Genomic DNA, 21,000 nt, shown 5'->3' on the forward strand with positions numbered 1-21,000 from the left:
TTATACGGCCTGCGTGTGTGTCCGCGATCTCACGTAAACTACTTTTAAATTAAATACGATCTCACACTCGCTCATGTATGATGTGTATACACGGCATTGCAAAAGCCCGCGCGTGTCACGTCAACTCGAATGAGTCGCAAACTGATGTGTACCCAGTGTACCAAAGCCAGCCAAGCGAAGTACCTACTCCTTGCAATCTTACACTTCCTCGTCATGTAAGCGCGTACGTGTGGTGCTATGTGTATGCGTATACCCACAACACACTCGTATATCACTTTTATTTATAGGCACGTATAAAAAGCGAGAAATCATCAACATTCCTCTGTCGCCAGTTGACCAGGTCACTTCGCTGCAGTGGTCATCGCTTCATAAGAAGAACACTTAAACGGCCCTTATTAGCGCCCTGGCTCTCCACCCTATTGGTTCGGACCTCTTGAAGAGAACGCCGAAGCTGCATAGTCGTCCTCCTGCCACCGAGCCTCATCCGGGGCTCGTCAACCACTACGGATGGCCCCCTCTCCAAACGGATCAAAGGCTAGAAAACTCAACTCTCCGCAGCCCAATTTCACTTCTTCTAATCTTTTTCTCAGCTTCTCTTACTTCCTTCTCTCTTTAGGAGCGTATAGCCAACCCGGCTGGTCCTCCATGTGGTGGTAGGTTTTAGCCAGTAAGAATCTGGCACTACCTTTCCATCTGGAAGGTGCCTATGTAAGGTTTCCTACACCACATAAAAAAAAAAAAAAAAAAAAAAAAAAAAAAGCGAGAAATAAAACCCATGCGTCCATTAAACGCACATAAGGTACACACCCCCCCACGTATACGTACAACACAGTCTTGAGGTTCAGCGATCGATGCGAAAGGCGCACGAGCTTGCAGTTAATAATAAAGCGGGCAGCTGGCTAGGCCGTACATTCGTGCGCGTAAATAATATAAAGTCAAGAGAGACCCCTCGCGCTGGCGATGTCCGTAGCTTATCGATGTACAGGGTGGGTCCATGGAGAGGGGCACGCCAGAGGATGGAACAGAGTGAAATTAAAGGTTGGATTTTTTTCTTTTCTTTGCTCTGCCACCGCCACCGATTTAATAATTCCCGGGCAGAGGAAGGTCAGTGGCCGCCGCTGTTGCAAGCGCTTTGGGTGTTTTAACATTATTTTTTTACGAGTTGTCAAAGTTGTTTCTTTAATGGACGACTCGAGGGTAGACTGACGCTTGATTAATTTATTATTAAATTAGGCGAAAAATTTAGGGGGAAAAGTTGGTAGATTTACAGATGTTCTTAAGCTGTCGGGGATGAAGTTGCACGCGCGGGAGATCAAGTGCGCGTGAAAGATGTAATGTTCGGTAGTCTCGGAAGTTTGGCGGAATTAACTTTAGGAATTAATTTAACCCTAAAATTTAGCGGCTGTCCTTGTGTATACCACGCGCCGAAAGTGTTGTTTGTAAAATTTTTTGAAACTCAAATTCTAGATGTTGCTTCAAAATAAAGCGCTCGACACTTGGTGCTATTTTGCTTTCCGTTCTTGGCTTTTGGAATAATTTAACGCGCACGTTCTTGCGATAAACGGCAGAGCATGCACGGTACGGCGTTTGGGTGTTTTTATGAGTCAAAGTTTAGTGCTGAGTACAATTGTGGGATACACCCAGAGATTGGCGATTTCATTAGGAATATTACTTTAGCGGACTTGATGAAATTTATGGTGTTGTCGTTTACCTTGTTATTTCCACTGGAACGTTTCCTACATTTATGGCAAGATTAATTCCAAACGATGATGTGTGTTACGATGAGATAATTTATTTTCAGTACCATACAGCGGTTGAAAATAATAATAATAATAAAGATAAAGATTACTTTCTTGTAAGAAAAAAAAAAGCATGTAAGCGAGTATTTCAATTCACCCCCGTGAAGTACCTGCCGTTTTATTCATGATAAAAGTTTTATTGGTATCACCGGAAAACTTTGTTTTGCTCTCAGCCTCGAAGTTTGCGAATAGCTGCGGACCATCTCCGCGAATTACATTACTCACCCTCGCGTCACTTGAATTTTTAATTAGCCAGATTTTCCATCAACAGCGTAATGCACTATTCTTCGTTATGAGCGTGAAGCGCAGAAATATACATTTCTCAAAAAAATTCCTTCAAACTTGCAAGGAGAAGAAAAAGCAGCTCATCAACTTTTCTCTACGATCTCTGCAGCCCTTGCGCCGTTTTCGTGCCATCTCATTTTTCCATGAGAGCGAGTGTTACGATATGCCCTGAATCAGGATTCAAGAGGTGCTCCGAGAAAACATTCTCGAGCTTCCGTGATGGCCGACGCGATAAATCGTTTGCGATGACTTTTCAAAAATAGTAGGCCGTAAAGACTTCAGTTCGCCATTCTGTGCAAAGCACAAGCTTTTTTCAAATTCAGCTGTTTTTTTTCATCCCTTCCTTCGTCTTTGTTGTTATCCCTTATGTCGTAATAAAATTGACGAGGTTAAAGGAACGAAAAGTCTCGTGCGGTCGCGCAGTTAAAATGTACTGCAGTGCATGGTGGATTCGTAAGGTTTTTTTACATCACACAATTTTAAGTACGTCAGCACTGGTATTTTATATTTTAATTAAATTGCAGTGCTATGAGTAGCAAAAAATTATTATTACTATTGCTGTACAATAACAATGAAATTTTAAACAGACGTAAAAAGTATGCTATTCATTACACGTTTTCCCCGGAATTAAAAAAAATACTCACCCTGATTCATACCCACATGGAATGACGCAAAAATGTAGTAAAAAAAAAAAAAAACACTGTTTGCATAATTTTTCAGGACAGCGTTTTACCTCCTATCCCTATCTGGTACCAGTTGAAGGGGTGATTTGTAAAAAGCCCTGTGGCGTGCAAAAAATCTGTAATGCGTAGACTCAAAAGGAATTTCAATTAGTGTTGAAATACATGTTAGAAAATGTTATACCAAAAGCTAGGATTAGTTTTTTCCGTCTCTCGAAAAATTGATACAAAGCTTAACCCACTTTTGATTCAGTTCGGCTTTTATTGATTGAAAACCTTCTGTATCATCGGCTGTTCGGTACCATCAAAAGTGAAACTGATGTAAGCTCTATTGAACGAACTGACATGAAAAATACCTTTAATTACTTTACTTTAACCGAGCAACTCATCAGCATCTCCGTCATGTTCCCGCGCGCTCTCGTGAAATTCTAAAGCACCCGTGCAACTCGGGGCGCACGCGTGTCTGGATATGTATTACAGGAAATAAAAATGTCCCTCGTACGCCCTGCCCCCCTTGGGTGGAGTAGAGGCACAGCGAGAGAGACAGAGAGAGGGGGGTGGGGAGAATGCCGAGCCCATAAAAACGCGAAAATCTTTCGTTTGAAAAACTGTAGCTGCGCTGGTGGTGGTAAAAAACCATTAAATAGCTGTAAAAATTTACGAGTTTACGGCGGTCCCCTGCCGTCTCAAAAAAGAGTAAAAAAAAATGAAGAGAGCTGGGGAAGATGATGTACAATAAAAAAAGGGGGTAAGGCAGAAAATGCCGGGGACCAAAGAAAGCGACGGAAGGAAGGCCAGCGGGCGATAAACGAAAATTTGTGACCGCACAAGTGGAGCTTGGCTGCACATGCGTTTATGAAGAGACGATGGCCTGGAGAACACGAGAAGCAGCAGCTTCAGGAACGTGGCTTGCCTCAGGGTTGGATCCCTTCAACTTTGACGCGGTGGTGGCCTACCCCTTCCTCTCTCTCTCTCTCTCTCTCTCTCTCTCCCTTACCTATTTTCTTTCTCACGAACGCGTGTTTACATACGCAGGTACCCACAAAACACAGCCCGAAAAGACTGGCTGTTCCGCACAATAGAGCTCAAGCGGTATAAACAATAGCCCCGCAGCGCTTCATCCACGAGCTATCGCGGCTCGCTATATTTTTCCTCCCCCACCCTTCTTCTCACGTGTCGCGAGCGTGCTCGAGCTTGCAAGCTCTCTTTCTCTCTCTTATTTATGCTCGCGTCGCACACTCGTCATCCTCTCCTCTTGTATTTGTCTACGTACACGAGCGTGGCGTGCTCGGAGAATGGAACAGTGGTTATACTACATACCTGCGTGGCCCTTGAGCGATGGCTATACAAACGGATATACCAGCGAGCGAGGAAAAAGTTAATGGAAAGAGGGGCCAAGCTGCAGTTCGGTGTGTACGTGGCTTTAGTTTTTTTTTTTTTTTTTTTTTTTTTTTTCAAACGCTTCGATGTGCCTTTGTGCCAGCCATTCTCTTTTAGGGCTCTGCATTGAGTTTTACTACTCTGGGGCGATGATTCTTCCTTTGTGGCGATGAGTGCACTTGCATTACAGTTTTGAGGGTTTTACTCGGTTTCAGAATTTCAATGCTGAAAATTGAAGCTCATCAAAAGTGAGAGCCCGACGTCCACGCGCGATCGTGTAAACGGTGTTTTGAAAACTCGCTCCAAACCACACTTTGGACCCGACCGGCAAATGACACTCATAAATTTGTCCCTCTCGTATTTTATAGCGTGAGCACAAGCTCCACACTGAAGAAAGTGTTTTTGCGGAAATTTACGAGGCCGGGAAAATTTTCATCAAAAAGTTTCGTTCGCTGCGGACAAGAGTCTTTTTTTTTCGGTGCTTAGGATGCTACTTTTGGGCCTAGAGTGTGTTTTACGGGTACTGCTTATGGTGTTAATTTGTAACAGTTTAGTCATATCTACCTGTTACTATTAAAAAACTTTTGGAATGCATGCAGATTGTGTACGTAGATCATTATTCAATGTCAAAGCACATACAACAGAAATATACAATTTCATACAAACATCAAAGTAAAATGACCAACTCAATAATATAGAAATAATAATTTCTCAGCTCAAAACTAAGTTTGTCTCAAATTTTTAAGAGCAATATACTACGACTTTTTTTATTTACTTGTTAACAGTTTTTATTATTTTCTTACATTTAATCCTATGATCCATAGAACTTCTTTAACGACTAGTCACGGATAAATACATTGATTGATTAAAAACCTTGTTATGTCTCATACAAGTGACTGGAAATTTAATGATTCCAATTAGTCTATCAAATAGGAACATACATGTTCTGAACAGTCGTCCATTTTTGATTCATACGTATTTCTTGATTGGTCTTATTTTTTTTAAGCATGTGTCCGAGCATTCTAGCAAACACTACCCCAGCAATCTGCAATCAAACATATTTATGTTATCTTTTGATCAAACGAAAAGCTTGAAATTTATGAATAAATGAAAAATATCTGTTTACTTGTATCAACACAATAATCATTGCTCCCGTCAGCATGTTAATTGAAGTACTACTAATAACGAAAGCCAATTTTTTCTGACAACCTTGAGGATAAAAATGTATCGAGCGCTTAGACTTTTTGTAATACTCATACCAGCAGGATTTTGGAGTAACATAATTAGCATGTGACCTCCGAAATTGTATCCACCAGTCTCTTGGTCCGTCGTATCCACAGCACTCTAACTACGTGTGTTAAAAAAAAAAAAAAAATTCAAATGATTATTACATGAGGACCTCGAAATAAACTATCAATTGAACAATATAAATGCTGAGTGGTACGTATAGTGATAGGATTTTAAATTCTTAATGTAGTGTTGGCTGTAGTACTTCCTTACATTTTTCTGCAATGAATCCATAGCTTCTTCAGCTTCGGAGCTTTCATAGTATGTAAACATGGCATACGTGATGCTTTTCTCCAAAAAAGCTAAAATATCGACTTGAAAAACGTATACATTTAATAATGCCGCAATTTCGAGTAAAAGCACTACTACCATCAAAAACACAACCTATAAATAAAAACGAGGGATAAGTAAGCAATTCAATACTTTGATTTGTTTGACGAAAATTAAGTTTTGAAACTTTGCAAAAAGTATACTTACAGTGAAAACCATATCAGAACTCCCCATAAGTGTACCACAGTAGCCGAAAAATGTTATAGTAATAATTGAGAAACCAATGATGGTAAGAAAAATAGTGGCCGAAAAATAGCTGGAGTCCAAGAAGTAAGAGAACTTGTCGTATAAATTATACATAACTTTAGTCATCGAAAGTATCAAATAACCAGTCAACTAAAAAAATGAACATCAATTAACTTTTATTTCAATTATTAATCAATAATCGATTCTTAGAATTTAGTCTTCAACTTTATTGACAGGACCGATGAATATGAGAATGTCCCTTGTTTCTATAGATTTCGATTTCTTGATCATGTACCATGTGAAATCTCTCCGTTATATTCAAATACTAATATACATACCTTGAAAATCTAAAAATTTTGGAGTTGGCACTTGCCGACAAACACAAGATTATTTTCCATTTAATTATTATGGGATTCGAATTTTCAAACTTTATTTAATTTTTTTTTGGCCATTTTCAAGGAAAAAAAAACCAATTCAATTTTTTTAAGGTACTCCTCCAAAGCTAAAAAAAGTTACGTGATTTTAAAATCCAGAAAAAATATTGAAAGTAGTTCAAAAAATTAATCAATGTTAAAAAGTTTAAATCTCATGTTATTCAAAAGTCATCTTGTGTCTAGCAGCATGTGTTAACTATAAAATTTTTGGTTTTTTAGGGTACAGATTTTAGTCAAGGAATATATCAAAGATATTTCAAAGGGTGCTTAATCGAAAAATAAAAATCGGAAAGTAATAGACATCTGAATGTGTATGTATTTTTACGAATAGTAAAACATACATACCTATTATACTTTACTGAATTAAATTATTACAAACAATACCATTTTACAGTCCTAAAGCATTAACGTACCATTTGAAAACTCTTTTAACCGGTTTTTCACTTAAACTTTGAATACAACTAATACGTTATGATGAACTAAAAATTACATCTTTATGAATTGTATGTATTGGAAATTGACGATACTCATTTTATTATTGAGAGTCACAGAGGAACTGAATCGAAGTAAGTCTTTACCCTCGCAAGTACATTTATATTTATAAAGTATAAAAGAAATAAAATTTGAAATTATTGTTAACAGCAGGGTACTGCACACACTATTCAACAGTACAAATTTATTCACGACTGACGGCACACAAGCAAAGGTTTACTATAACGTATACATTCAAAATGCTGTTAACCTAATACATTTACATCACGCGAGTACTTATTACTCACCTTATCATATGTGAATAAATCCAAACTTTTTTCATATTATGAAATTATATAGTTTGATCGAAAATTATTGGTAATATATTATAAGAGCATAATAATATCCGAACGAAAATGTCTTACGGTAATAGCAGCCATTTTTATTACATTCATAAATAAAGCCGTGACTTCCATGATTTTACACAAGTAGGCATATAAGTTTTCAAAAATCTCTCAAAGTTAAAGAAAGTTGACAGTCACTCGTTTTGATGTTAGATAAGATAACAGGTTTAGAAAGTCACAATGCACATGTCAAATATCTCGAAAATGTGAAAAATAGAAGTACACGTAACAAAGTGTGCATACATCAATACTAAGGACTTAAATATACTCTAATACTAACCATAAAAATAAAGTTGACGGCAAAAAGTAGGAACTGTATCCACTGCTTGCTAATGCCGGAGTGTGGCTTAGGTGCACCCATCTTGCCTCTACGTTATTCGTACAACTAATTTGATTGAAAAAATTAGTGAGAAAATAACTCTCACCTAGGCTCAAAGACGGTCATTAGTAAACTTCTGCGCAGTTAAGTCGTTTTCCTCCCCTCTCTCGACGTGATGATAACATCGGTCACAATACTATCCAACGAAAACATCTTTCTTACTTTATTCTAAATATATGTATAATTACCAACAAAATAAAGCGTAGGCCGAAACACAGGTAAGGACAATTATAACAGTGGCTTGTATATATTTTATGCCACACACATAAATACATTATCATAGATACCACATCCATATAGTGGAAGAATAATTGTGAGCATTTAAGAATTAGATAGATAGATCTCTAGTAACGAATCGTTATTTCTCTACATGGGAGTGTATGGAGAGTCGTTTAGAGAGTTCATCTTTTCAAAATGAACGTGTATGTGTTGCAGTGCCTGTCGCTCCTGCCACCTGCGCATCTCTCGTAGCGTCTTATGTTTTCTAATCGCGCGTCCGAGCATGCAAGCAAACAATACTCCAGCAATCTGCAAGAAATATGTTATTCATCTTTTTGAACTACAAGCAAGCAAAGAGATTTAAAAATAGATTTTTATTTGCCTACTTTGCGATTTACTGTTTCAAAAATGTACCTATTTGTCGTTGACTCTCATTGACATTTTGATTCGTAACACGCTTATTTGCTTGTAGGAAAAAAAAGGAATAATATAGAGACTGAAGACTAGATTAGAGTGTGATTCACAGTGTTATTTCAGAGTGTCTAACTTGAAAAAAATACTAGCTAATCGGTGTTCTGTTAAGAGGTTATACGTGATTAGTAGATAACAGAAATATTAATTTTTTTAACAATGAACTTCCATTAATTATTTTTAAAACAACACCACACACTGGCATATGCTTAACACTTATGATGAAAAAATTGTACGTGAGCAATTTTTAGGTACACTAGGTATAGTTTAATATATTGAGACTATCAACCATGATTTAGGAATAAAAAATTGTTATGCTTCAGCAACATGTCTTCGTTTATCTTTTACTTTGACTTAAAAAGTCTTCCTGATAAACACTAAGAGTTTTATACCCCTTAGTACATAAAATATCATAAAACTAACATATAGCATACTTTATTATACTGAGAATGGTAAAGAATTGATTTATATAATGCAATTTTGAAATAGTTTCTCCTAGTACTTATTTTGTTATAAAATTCCACCTTACCCAAATAACTACAATACATGCTTAGTATCTAAGCAGCAAGCCTAGTGAAATTCTTGAATACCAACCACAAAAATAGAGTAGATAAAACAGAGCAGTAACTTGATCCACCGCATGTTGGTACTAAAGTATGAGGTTTCTGCTTCTTTTGTATTTTTTTAACTGTTCTATACAAAGCTTTTATTGAAAAAAAAAAAAAAAAAAAAAAAAATACTTTCAGAAAAAGAGTAAGCAACATCAAATCAATAAGCCAAAATCAATGTGAGAATTTATTGGGTATTATAATTAATAATAAAATCGATATAGTGACTCTCGGTTGAGGTTACTCGTCAATCTAATACTGTGTACGTTGCTCACTCTCCCCTATTCATACTCCCACTCCTTATGAAAGAATGGTGATTGCAATAACGACGATGAAGATATGCTACTTATCACTTTCTTTCTTCAAAAATCGAGGCAAGTATGAGTAGTTCTACAAAATCTTTAGTTCCATGGTATTTAAATACATAAGTATTTTGTGGATTGTTAGGATTTGTTTTTAGACGCTTAAACAGGATTTTATTTGTGTTCCATAAATTACAATGATTTTAAAAAGTTTGTAATATTATTTAATGAACAAATAAAAAGACTACATTCGTAGCTTAGAAAAATAGTAAAATAATCGCACCTAAAATAAATTTTATTTTTTAATAAAAACTATAACCCATAAGTTTTTTACATAGTCAATCTTAAACTCATATATATACTTAAAAAAATTGTTTCAAACGTTACTAGCGTTAGTTATTGATTTATATTATTGAAATGTACATGTATGCCTTCTAGAGTCATTTGCTTTTGCCACATCGACATCTTCTGATTCGTCTTCTGTTTGATAATCTTATGCCCTAGCAGGCAAGCAAATATTATTCCAGCCATCTGCAACAAAAGTATAATCATTACATCTCTATTATTTCTTAACATTGCGGTTAAACAGGGAACTCATTATTGAAGAAATATATTTTAAGCTTAGGAGGGGTAAGAGGTGTCATTTTTTTTTACTAAAAAAAATAAACAATTTTTTCTTTTAAGGTGAAAACAAATGGTTTTTTTCATTAGTACATTGCTGAATATTATTCTTGTATTATTCTAAGACCATTATATGTCCATATGTAGTCATATGTTATAGTGAAGTGAAGTTTTTACACATTCAAATTTCATACTTGTACTCTGACTAAAAACTATAATCTTGTAATATTACATTTTATGTTTGTAACTCTTTTGCTTTTTTCTTTAAAATCCTGTCTCTGTATAGTATAACTTTTTTTTTATTTCTTCGTACCGAACCCTGCATTTTTGTGTTTAAATTCTCCAAAAATCGATGAAAACAGAGAGATATACAGATGAAAATAGATAAAAATTTTAAAATAGAGTTATCGATACAAAACCAGAATTTATGATTGAGATGCAAATACGAATACTCACTTTTAGTACATGTGTATTGTATACGTACGTAGGTATTTGCATAATTACCTGCAGAAGACCGATGATACCAGTCCCAACAATAAGGTGAAAAGCACTGTCATTCAGAAGGCTAATTAATTTTTGGTAGCAGCCCGTTTGATAAGTACCACTGAAGCATTCTTCATTTTCGTTTTGCTGACAAGAGTTTGGAACATAATGAACTACTCTTTTTAAGCAAATATATGAATACGGGACTACAGCTCTCCAGTCACTTGGTCCGTAAGATCCGCAGCATTGTAACTATATATTTTGTAAGATTAGACACAAGATATGATACCATATGATGGGTGTAAAAAATGCGTTACAGTAAACCACTTAGTGATTGCACTCTTACAAAATTAATCTTACAAAAGTGGAAAGCATTGCTAGAATGACGTAGTGATGATTTAAGAGTAGGCTAAACATTAGGGATCATTTATAGTGATGATGTTAGCCGCAGCTCGCCTTAAACATATTGCAACCTAGACAAATCGTAGCTGTCACTCTTTACAATCTCTCTCGCCCGTAACTACAAACAATCCCTTAAATGTTTTCATTCCTATTTATACGTGTTGTGATTACTTTCTTTTTAGCGCGTAATGTTAAAGTACTTCATGGTTTTAAAATAGATTATAGAGTAAAAATTTATAATTAATTATGTTTTAAGTGATGATGTAATATTTACTTACATTATATTGTAAGTTATTTATAATACCCTTTGCCGATTCATTTGTGTCGTATTGGTATATTGCGTCCATAATCTTTTTTTTTAGAAGTTCAGCTATATTGCCTCTGTGCATATAAGCAGTCACTAATACTGCAAATTCAAGTATGAGCACGATGGATAGTAAACATGCAAACTAATTATAAAAGAGAGACAAATGTTTAGATTTCTTGGCTTACAGTCTGATACTTTGGACATAGTATCCAACATTTTTGATTAAGTACTTACGGTTAAAACCGTACAGCTGCTTTCTTTGAGTGCACCATGGCAGCCAAAAACACTTACAAGAAAAATTAGAAATACGATAATAATTAGTAGAATAGAGGGCGAAAGATAATTATAATCCATGAAATAAGAGTAATCGGCCAATTTTTCGTACACATCTTCTCTAATCAAAAGTATTATTACACCAGTCAGCTGAAAATATTAAAAAATTAACAATGAATTTTCCGATTATCGTTATTAGTTTTATCAGTTATATGTTCAATTGTTTATTTAAAGATGTTTGTAGTATGCTTTAATATTTATTCCTTTCTCACGAAAAGATTCCTTTATAAGATTCCTTATATCACGATGAAAGTATGAAATTCAAAAAGCGCGCGTAACACTACCAAGAAGATGGCAACCACTGAACAGTTTTTTTCGAGTTACACAATTGTATAAACTGTGACTTCAACATGATTTTCCAGTAGACTGACATTAAACTGAAAAAGTAATTAATAACTCGACGATGACTCAGTTTTTGTTTTAATTTTATTAAAGCCAACTATATGAAACGAGCTAAAAATATTTTTACACATCAAAAACATACAGTAATTATTTTGAAATTTATTTTTCCAGCTGCTATACACTTGTTAATAAAATCATACAAACGTTACGTGTATTTTGAACTTGTAAAAAAAGTGAAAAGAGCTCGTAAAAAATTTCATATGCATATACTTACACAAATTTAGTAAACTTGATTATTCATAATTCAAACAGATTTTTTACATTTACTTCACTTTCTAATCCAAATGGCTTTGTATTAACAAAAATTTTTAACAACGATATAATTAATTACCAATGGTTTTTTTGGGTATGAAAGAATCATACGTATCGACTAAGTTTTTTAGAATACAATCGCCTCAAGTGAATCAAATAAATAAAAAAATGATGTTCGTAGTAAGATAATTGGATACCGACCACAAAAAAGCAGTTGATACCACACAAAATGAACTTAATCCACCACATGTTGATACCGGAGTACGGGGTTGGTGTATCCATATTATCTTCTGTTATGTAAACCACGTAAAACTGAATGAAATATAACAAATCAAAAAGTTGAATGAATCTCTGTAAATGTTAGAGAGTAAAAAAATGGTTGGAAAACAAAAAGTTTTAACTTGCGTGCAAAGAAGCTCGGTGATAGACTGATGCCAATCATGTCGACTATGTTTTTCTCTCTCCTTTTTCTCGTTAAAAAGTATACATGATAAAAATGATGATGTTAGTAGTAACGATAGTATGCCAGTTAATGACTTTTTTTTAAAAGTCCACCTGCATTTCACAACACATATTTTGCAGCTCGAGATGATACAGTATGCTTGAAATGCAAGTAATAATGTATGATTTTAAATGATACCTGATACCTCGATGTGCGTGAAACAAAATTTATTGGTATTCAAAAGTTTTTAAAAGTCCTTTTGTTAATTCTGGGAAAAACCTTTCACACAACATGCAACATACATAAGATTTTCCTGCATAAATATCAGTATAGAAAATGGTATAAGCGCCCCCCGCATATATGATATTAAGTTTTTAATAATACCTCAAAAACGTATTTTAAAAACTGCTTTTTCTAAGACTTTTCTAGTAACTTCTAAAACGAATAATAAACGTAACAACTTTAATTACATTGTGCAGATTTTTGTAGAACTTTTTTTTATAAAATTTTTAGGATACAAAAATACTGAAAAATTAAAAATTTCTTTTTGTTAATTTTCATTTATAATGATTAACGCAAACAAAAGTACATACTTTTGTTTGATTTTTTTTTAATTTCACAAGTTTTAAATGAATTTTTAATGTTTTTATCATTTTAAACATTGCTAAAGATTTGTGTACTACATCTAAATATGATTACTGTTACAAACTACATTAACCATCATTATTTAAACATCTTCATCCTTGCAAATATGAACATATGGTCCATTTTTTCAATTAAAGTTTACAATCAAGCAAAAACATTTGCAATTCTAGATTAACAATGTTGATTTACGTTTAAAGAAGCTACATCTGGAAAATACAAGTAAATATCGAATAATATATTGAAAATCATCATTTATTAAGAGAAAATGATTAGTTTTAGGAAACCTCCAAGATAGAACTAGTCACAAAATGACCAACGGTCTAAATATGTCTTTAGCTATGTACTAAATGGATTAATTTAGATATAAATTTATAAAGACGATTATTCACTTTTAATAACTGTTACTTAAATTTTATATGTAGCGTTAATTAAATAAAATAACAATGTTTTATATATGAACAGCGTGAAAAGTAGTTGTTGGGTTGGTCTTGTCAAAAGGTACATATATGTTCTGCCGGGTCGTTCGCTTTTGCCACATGCGCATGTTTCTATCCATCTTGTGTTTGTGAATCATGCGTTCTAGAGTGCAAGCAAGCATTATGCTCACAACCTTCAAAAAAATAAATATTAATTATTCTCACATATTTTAAATCCTAAAATGAAGTGACTAGTTTGGAAATGAGTAAATTAGTAAAAAGTTAGTATATTTACCTGTACAAAAATAATTATAGTGACTCCAGTGATAAGGGAGACTGTATTGTCATTAACAATATCAGCCAATGTTTGATGGCAGCCTTGGGTAAAAAGTTGGGCTTGGCACTTGGAATTTCCACATTCAAAGCATGAGGATGGATAAACTTCTGTGAGTATCACTGCGTCAGGAAAAGTATCATGGACTGATAAAGCTAGTAGACTATCCAAAGAAGGTGATTTATAAGCAACTATTTTCATCAGCTGATCTGGCCTATCGTATCCACAGCACTTTAACTTTAGTTAAGAAAAATAATAAAAAATAAATTAAAATCGTCATTTAATAAATTAAAGTAAAATATTAATTGATCTAGAAGCTTTTTGGTACAAGCTTTATGATAAAATTCTAGTATAATTGTATACATTTTGTTGTAAGTTATCAATAGTATATTGGGCAGCAGGATTTTCGTAGTAGTGTTTCATGGCGTCCTCCATTTTTTTGCTTAAATAATAATTTACGTCGTCCTGGAGAGTATAGGCAGTTACTAATGTTATAAATTCAAGTATAAAAACTGTTGATAGAATAATTGAACACTGCAAATAAAATACAGATCTACTTAAATATGAAGATTTACTTTTTCATCACAGATTTAAATATTTTCAGTTACGTAGACTTACCGTCATAATCATACTAGTACTCTCTTTGTATGTACCGTAGAAACCAAAAAAGGATATGATAAATACGAAAATGGCTGCAATGATGAATACGATAGCCGGTGAAGAGTACTTAAAGTCCAAGAAATAAGGAAATTCGTGGTACATCTTATGTATCTTTTCAGTCATGAAAATTATCAATGCACCAGTCAACTGTAAATTATTTAAATTAGTTATAAGGAATTTGGGCTGTATGCAACGGATCGAAAATGAAATGTAAAAACAATATGTTTTCTTTGCCCAACAATGAAAAAAAATTGTATTTCTAAAATACTATATTTGTGTTAATATAACATTTTAATCGTAAGTTCCTAATTAATACTTATCCAGTCAGACTCATTTTTATTTTCAAATTCTATTTTTTTCAAAGCTAAGTTATTTTTAATTTTTTTTTCACTTAAAAAATGATAGTTATAAGGTTATCATATAATGAAAATGCTCACCAAAAAAATTTTTGGCAAATGAGCTATATCCACTACACAATTTATTAATTATTTACCATAGTTTTCTTTATTAATTTTAATAGATTGTATTTTAAATGATAAAAAAACTTTATGATTGCTTGTTACATATAGGATTTTTCCTTCAGATTATTAAACGAGTTACAAATAAAAATTATGAAACAACCAATCTTAGTCTTTGTATTTTTACTAAATTGTATTTTTTCCACACAATCATCAAAAACTATGCAAATAATTTCTTTTGCAGCACTAATCAATTTTATTGCATAGTTCTCGAATTCATTATATATTTTGTTTAATGATTCTTGGAAGCTCAAATGTTCTCAAGTTACCACTTTTCTGACTACAGTATTTATCAAATCCTGTTAAACATTATCGATAACTGATTGTGTTGAGATATATTCCTTAACTTTCTGAATGTATTGGTTAGCACTCAAAACTCAAAAACCTCTCTCAGCTTTTGGAGTATTTGTTTTGGTAGAACACTATTGTTGTTGTTGCTACTGGAGAATTTTTTTGATTGCTTAAAAGGCTTAGTGATACAGTTTTTTTTGTAACCCAAAATTTTGGTTAAAATTTTAAACCAATGCTTTCAATATACTTACTAAAGTTTTGTTCAGAATAAAAAGTCATATACTTAAATTTAATTTTTAAATCATTTATATTTTTTTTCACTACTTAGGCACAGTTCACCCAATCATTTACAATCGTTAATATAATTTATAAAAAACAATTATATGGTTAACAATTTTTCAATAATATTCACTTTAAAATGTTTGAAACGTTTTGTAGTTATTGTATGTGAGCCTTTGATTTTTTTCTATTATAAGCTCTTTTTTTATACAATTCTAGATCCAGTGCTATGTATTGCTTTAGTTGACAATTCTATCAATTAATTGTGTTATTCATTCACATCTGATCCACAGGCTAACTCATGCCACATACCATAACTAAAAAAAATGTAAATTACTTTTCCACCTTACTCCATACTAGTTATTAGAGTTTTAGAAAAATCTAATTACTAAAAGTAGTTAACAAAAATCAACTGTAATAAATGTATGTACATTCAAATCAAACACATTTAAACACTGAAATACCAACCACAAAAACAAAGTTGATTGCGTAAAGCAGAAATTTGATCCACTTCATGCTCATTCTAGAAAACTTGACATATCCTTTCATCATACCTTGGATTTTTCGTTGCCTCTTTTGTGAAAACTAATATATTTTTTTTAAATAGCTGAAAACTCAAGAAACCACAATAAACTTACAAGTTGCACATTGGTATGCAATAGAAACTACTCGTTGACAAACTACTGCTCTGCTACGTACATTTTTTGTTCCCCCTCTTTTCCCTGACGACGATAACAGTACAGTTATCTTAATGAGCGCAACTTAGTTGTACCATTTCTATTCGTACTCAGCTTGTAATACTCATTCCTGTGTATGTGCACATATATACACACTCATGCGCGTACAAACGAACCGTAATTTCCAATCATTGCGATGTATTTTTCTCGCTTTTCGAGCGGACGAATATCAGTAGAAGCAGCAGCGCATGTAAAAAAAAGTGGAGGCTTTCGAAATGAGCGAAAAAGGGAAGTGAAAGGAGCTGCACAGCGTTGACACTACGTTTTCCTTTTTTCCAACGCAACTGAGTTTTTTCACGCGCTCGGCCAATCAATCAGCCCTTGCGACTTTTTGTCCATCCACGTGTTTATACACGCAGAGATTTTTTCCGCATGAGGTGGTCAGCCACGTCGGGGTACGTGGGAAAAATAGGTAGTCTAGTGCATGGAGATTTTCAGAGGGGGAAGGCCTCCACGTGTATACATACGCGCTTGGGAGTTAATCCCGTTTATAAAGCGCAAAACGGCGAATTCAGCCGAACCAGACTGCTACTACTTGTGCCGGCAAATATTTGCCGAGCCAGCTCTTTTGTTCCGTTTGACTTGCACCTCCTCCTGCTCCCTCCCTTCTTCTATTTTTGCTTCTTTTTCCCCCAAAGCCCGCACGCCGTTAGTGCTTCCCCACGTTGAACTTACGCACGCGTTCCTTATCGAATTTCGAGCCTTTAAACAGGGCTACTTTTCCCCTCCACCCTACTGTAGGGAAAGTTTTGCTCCACTAATTCCTTTTATTATCTTCGCTTGCCCACTGAATTGATGCTTCTTTGCTCTTAGATGTTTAATTTTGGTAGTTTTTCTTTTTGTAGAATTCGAGGGGATGTTTGTTCAGTGTTTTTTTTTTTTTTTTTTTTTTTTTTTTTTTGTACTTTTCATACATTAAATCATGTCATGTCAAAAGCTAAATAAATTACTCGAGTATGGTAACAATATGAAAGGCCAGCTAAGTATGTTGTAGATCATACTATTATCGAAATGCAACATAGCTAGCTGACAAAGAAATATTTGGTGGTTTTGTTGCTTTGGCGTAAAAAATGAACTTTTCAGATGTACAGTTTTTTGTTTAATGACAAGTATTTGAAAAAAAAAAAAAAACGTAATTGTTCGATCCATTAAGTAAATGAAACCTTGAATAGTCACCTATTCCATTTTGCGACGACTGTCTGACCAAACTCGGTACTTTATACTTACAGATTATTTTACACATACATACGAAAAGAGCTGTTTTAAAATTTTAAGGGAAAATTTTTTTTTCATATGATTGTTTTCTATCTTTACAATACACTTCTGTCATCATTCTGAAGCAAAACCAAAAAATTAATAGCCACAAATCTTCTTTAAACTATTAACTTTATTTTAACGTGAAAATCCACCAGACAGTCCTTAATGGCGTTCCCTAACGTGACTATTTCTCAAGTGAGAAAAATAGGATCTTAGATAATACTTCTTTCTTAATGATTTTAAGATACCGCTTTTTTTTCACTACCAACTTAAGGTAGATCACTTGCTTCCAAATTCGAGATAATGCCTCCATCCTTCGAGCTGTTAATACTATCTGAAGTAATGGAGGAAGTTTTTTTTAATGTCACATAAACGCTACAACTTTTTATTTGTTGCATTAATCTCTATTTGTTGGTAATTCTCGATCGACGAGTTTCATATTTACTTAAATCCTTTCTTGCACAGGAAGAGCTTTTCACTGGAGTAAGAAAAAAAAATATTGAAATTTGAAAGTAACTCATACATGCTCTATGCACATAATTCAGTTAAAATATACTGTGCATAAGCCAACAAAAAAGCAACATTGACTGCAGCTGAATTCACACAATACTCCAAGCCAGTAAAGAAAAGGTTCGAAAGCTCAACAAAAGTAACATCGTTAGCACTTCAATGGAAGTGCACTGAAACAAAGATCATATAAACGTACCTTTCCACGCGTACACGGTCCATTATCTTTAAATCATCGTGAGTCATTTGTTCAGAGAGAAAAAGAGCGCGTAAAAGCAGCAGTGCCACTTTCTTTTTGCCCGAGCGACGCAAGAAAGAGAGACAAAGGAGGGAATATTCGTTAAATGTGCCATAATAAGCCTGGAGGAATATTTCTCGCGTGCATAAGCAGGCGCCAAGCATTTGCATCCCCCCATCCTCGTCTATGGAGCCCCGAGAGGGTAATGGGCCATCTTGCTCTTCTCCCCCGGCGAGATTGTTTCTTTCTCTCCAATTGGCTCGTTCAGGCCGACGCTACCTTCGGCTATTACGCTGCGCTGCCGCTTCGAGGAGAAAAAGTAACCATCCAAGAGAGTACCACGAGAGCGTCGGCTTTTTGACTTTAGCTGTTGCTGCTACTGCTTCGTTTGTATATAACTCCGAGAGGAAAAAAAAATTGCTCCAGTGTGCGGCAACGTTATGCAGAGACACGTAAATAACGAATCGCTATTTTCTTTCGCACGCGTACAGTCGTAGTTGGAAGAATAAAAGTTGTGTGTTTTTTCAGTTGGTTTTTCTTTCTGCTGGTAAGTTTATTATTTTTCGTTTTGTTCTATTCTGTTGTTTTTTCGAGCCCTCGTCCCAGGAAGGCTTTTTGTTTTCGTTCAATTTGACAGTGAAAATACTTTTCTCGTTTGTTTTTTCGCACTCGAGTTTTCGTAAGTTTTATTATTATTTTTTTTTTTTCCAGTGCACGCAGACACGAGCTTTTGAGACAAAAGATGTATCAGTGTCACGACCACCAAAACGTGTGCCAACGGGATGTAGCGTTTAAAACAAAAAACATTTGTTTCCATGTAAGGTATTTTTTTCCATTGAGAAACCGACTCTTCTTATTTAGAGCATGAAGTCGTATTTAGAGTAGATTTGGTCTGCCATGAACTAATCGAATTGAAAATTTTTGCAGATACGATGAAAAATAGTGTTATCCTTTTTTGCACTATGGACATGAAAATAACTGTAAAAACGAAGAAACCATGCCATTATACACTTTTTGCAAGCAGTCATACATGTGACTAATGATGAAATTACAAGTAATAAATACACTTTCGTGGTTACTTCGTGTAGATGTGAAGAAATTATTTCTTGACGATTGAAAACTTTAAAACCATTATAATCCCCAAGAATCAGTCAAACACCATCCACGGGAGGAAAGATTTCATCAAATTTAAATTCCATCGCTGCGAAATAAATTTCCAAAGCCAAGAGCGAAGTAGAAGGAAAAGAAACTATACCATTAGTAGGCGTATAATATATACGCGCACACCAGGACAGTATATCAACACGGGATCATTATACGAGAATATCGGGGCGACTGTAAGACGACAATTCATTTTAATACGAAAGTTTAAGCCGTCCTGGGCAATAAGACCGGTTGGACTTTGAAAGCTCTAAGCTCGACAACGGCTTATAATGCCCTCCCTCTTCCCGTCAAGCGTGCACGAAAGCTGCAGCGATGGATAAGAAGAAGGAGCAGAAGAGGCAAGAAAAGGGGGGACACGAGGGTGTCAGAGAACGGACGCCGAGAAATATAGGGTAAACAGAGATTAACTCGTTAAAGCTTATTAATGTCACCCAGTGAGATGGCGACGTTGCTCTGACATTTGAAAGGAAGAAAGGACTGTTATTGCGTGCGAGCCGATGGGGAGTCCGTCGCCCCGGTGTTTCTCACACCTATCAGTTATCAGCTGTCTTTTATTATCATTTTTTTTTTTTTCATGCGACGCTAATTAACACGTCATATTTTTTCTTTTTTTTTTTTTTTTTGTGAGAGAACGAAGACAAATTTTTGAACGAGCGATAAAAGTAAAGCAATTGGTATAATCTTTAGATAGAAAAAAAAATCAGATTCAAAACAGATAGGTCAATGATAAATAAGAAAAAAAAGTTGTGCGCATCGCGTAACGTACTGCAGAAAAAAAGAAAATCAGAACACCAGTCAAGAGGATAAAATAAGCAAAGGGAGCAAGAAGCGAGAGAAGAATAAAAAAAAAGAAGAAGAAGTAGAGTTGCTTGAAGAAAAAAGACACAAGAAAAGAAGAAAGACCCGAATGGCAAGGGTCTCTTCTCTGGCTCTTGTCTTTAGCGCCTCTCTTTGCAGAAAAGCAGCAAGCAGAAAGCAAGGGTGCCATAGTTTTTCGAGCTGTTTTTCCAGCCCTTTGGGAGCAGATAAATCATTTTTCAGCCACGCAACTTTGTTTTCAGCCTCACAAAAAGTTCCTTGGCTCGACCAAATGCACAGCACAAAAGACTCGGCTGCGTGTGCTTTGTGGAAATCTGCTTTTACACGGGTCGTGTTATCTCGATCTGTTATGAAGAGGATTCGAGTTGTAAGCTCGAGGTTAGAAGTCACAGTTCCTCGTTTGCATTTTAAAGACTCGGATTTCGGGTGGTTTTTTTTTTACATATTTTTTTTTTTTATGCATCAAGATAGGGATTTTAGTTCATGAGTCTTGAAAGCACCTTGGGTACAGTATAAACATTCGGGCATTCGGTTATTGTGGACGTAAGAAGTCAACGTTAACAAAGATCACGATGGTTTTGGTTGAGTATGATTGGATCGATTGCTATCAAATTATCTCATTACCTCAGAAATCCAATTTGTATTCAATCCTGCGTAA

The 21,000-nt window shown here is 34.7% G+C and overlaps 2 protein-coding genes across 3 annotated transcripts; both read right to left on the reverse strand.

Moving 5' to 3' along the window:
• Positions 1-4,948: 4,948 nt before the first annotated feature.
• Positions 4,949-7,753, reverse strand: LOC106644665 (23 kDa integral membrane protein). Its single transcript, XM_014360292.2, has 5 exons — positions 7,537-7,753; positions 5,909-6,097; positions 5,645-5,815; positions 5,271-5,492; positions 4,949-5,189 (listed from the first exon to the last, which is right to left on the reverse strand). Exons 1-5 carry the CDS (start codon positions 7,615-7,617, stop codon positions 5,070-5,072), a joined length of 783 nt encoding a protein of 260 aa, XP_014215778.2. The 5' UTR covers positions 7,618-7,753; the 3' UTR covers positions 4,949-5,069.
• Positions 7,754-13,506: 5,753 nt separating this feature from the next.
• Positions 13,507-14,401, reverse strand: LOC106644668 (uncharacterized). Of its 2 annotated transcripts, none has more exons than XM_089596011.1 (3): positions 14,236-14,401; positions 13,834-14,103; positions 13,507-13,732 (listed from the first exon to the last, which is right to left on the reverse strand). In XM_089596011.1, exons 1-3 carry the CDS (start codon positions 14,305-14,307, stop codon positions 13,571-13,573), a joined length of 504 nt encoding a protein of 167 aa, XP_089452137.1. In that variant the 5' UTR covers positions 14,308-14,401; the 3' UTR covers positions 13,507-13,570. The 2 variants fall into 2 exon arrangements, with proteins under 2 accessions (XP_089452137.1, XP_014215780.2); XM_014360294.2 differs by having other exon boundaries at positions 13,834-14,109.
• Between the last annotated feature and the right edge of the window lie 6,599 nt (positions 14,402-21,000).

Source organism: Copidosoma floridanum, unplaced genomic scaffold (genome assembly GCF_036245765.1).
Source record: "Copidosoma floridanum isolate Cflo_tuat_1 unplaced genomic scaffold, Cflo_Japanese_pri ptg000029l, whole genome shotgun sequence".
NCBI lineage: Eukaryota > Metazoa > Arthropoda > Insecta > Hymenoptera > Encyrtidae > Copidosoma > Copidosoma floridanum.

Excerpts from the sequence above, each read along its gene's own strand:
- LOC106644668 (XM_014360294.2), bottom strand. The coding sequence starts at position 14,307 with ATGGAGGACGCCATGAAACACTACTACGAAAATCCTGCTGCCCAATAT. Across the intron at positions 14,110-14,235 it reads TTGATAACTTACAACAAAAT|TTAAAGTGCTGTGGATACGA; the intron begins GTATACAATTAT and ends TCTTAACTAAAG. Across the intron at positions 13,733-13,833 it reads CTATAATTATTTTTGTACAG|GTTGTGAGCATAATGCTTGC; the intron begins GTAAATATACTA and ends ATTTTTTTGAAG.
- LOC106644665 (XM_014360292.2), bottom strand. The coding sequence starts at position 7,617 with ATGGGTGCACCTAAGCCACACTCCGGCATTAGCAAGCAGTGGATACAG. Across the intron at positions 5,493-5,644 it reads TGGATTCATTGCAGAAAAAT|TTAGAGTGCTGTGGATACGA; the intron begins GTAAGGAAGTAC and ends TAACACACGTAG. Across the intron at positions 5,190-5,270 it reads TGATTATTGTGTTGATACAA|ATTGCTGGGGTAGTGTTTGC; the intron begins GTAAACAGATAT and ends GTTTGATTGCAG.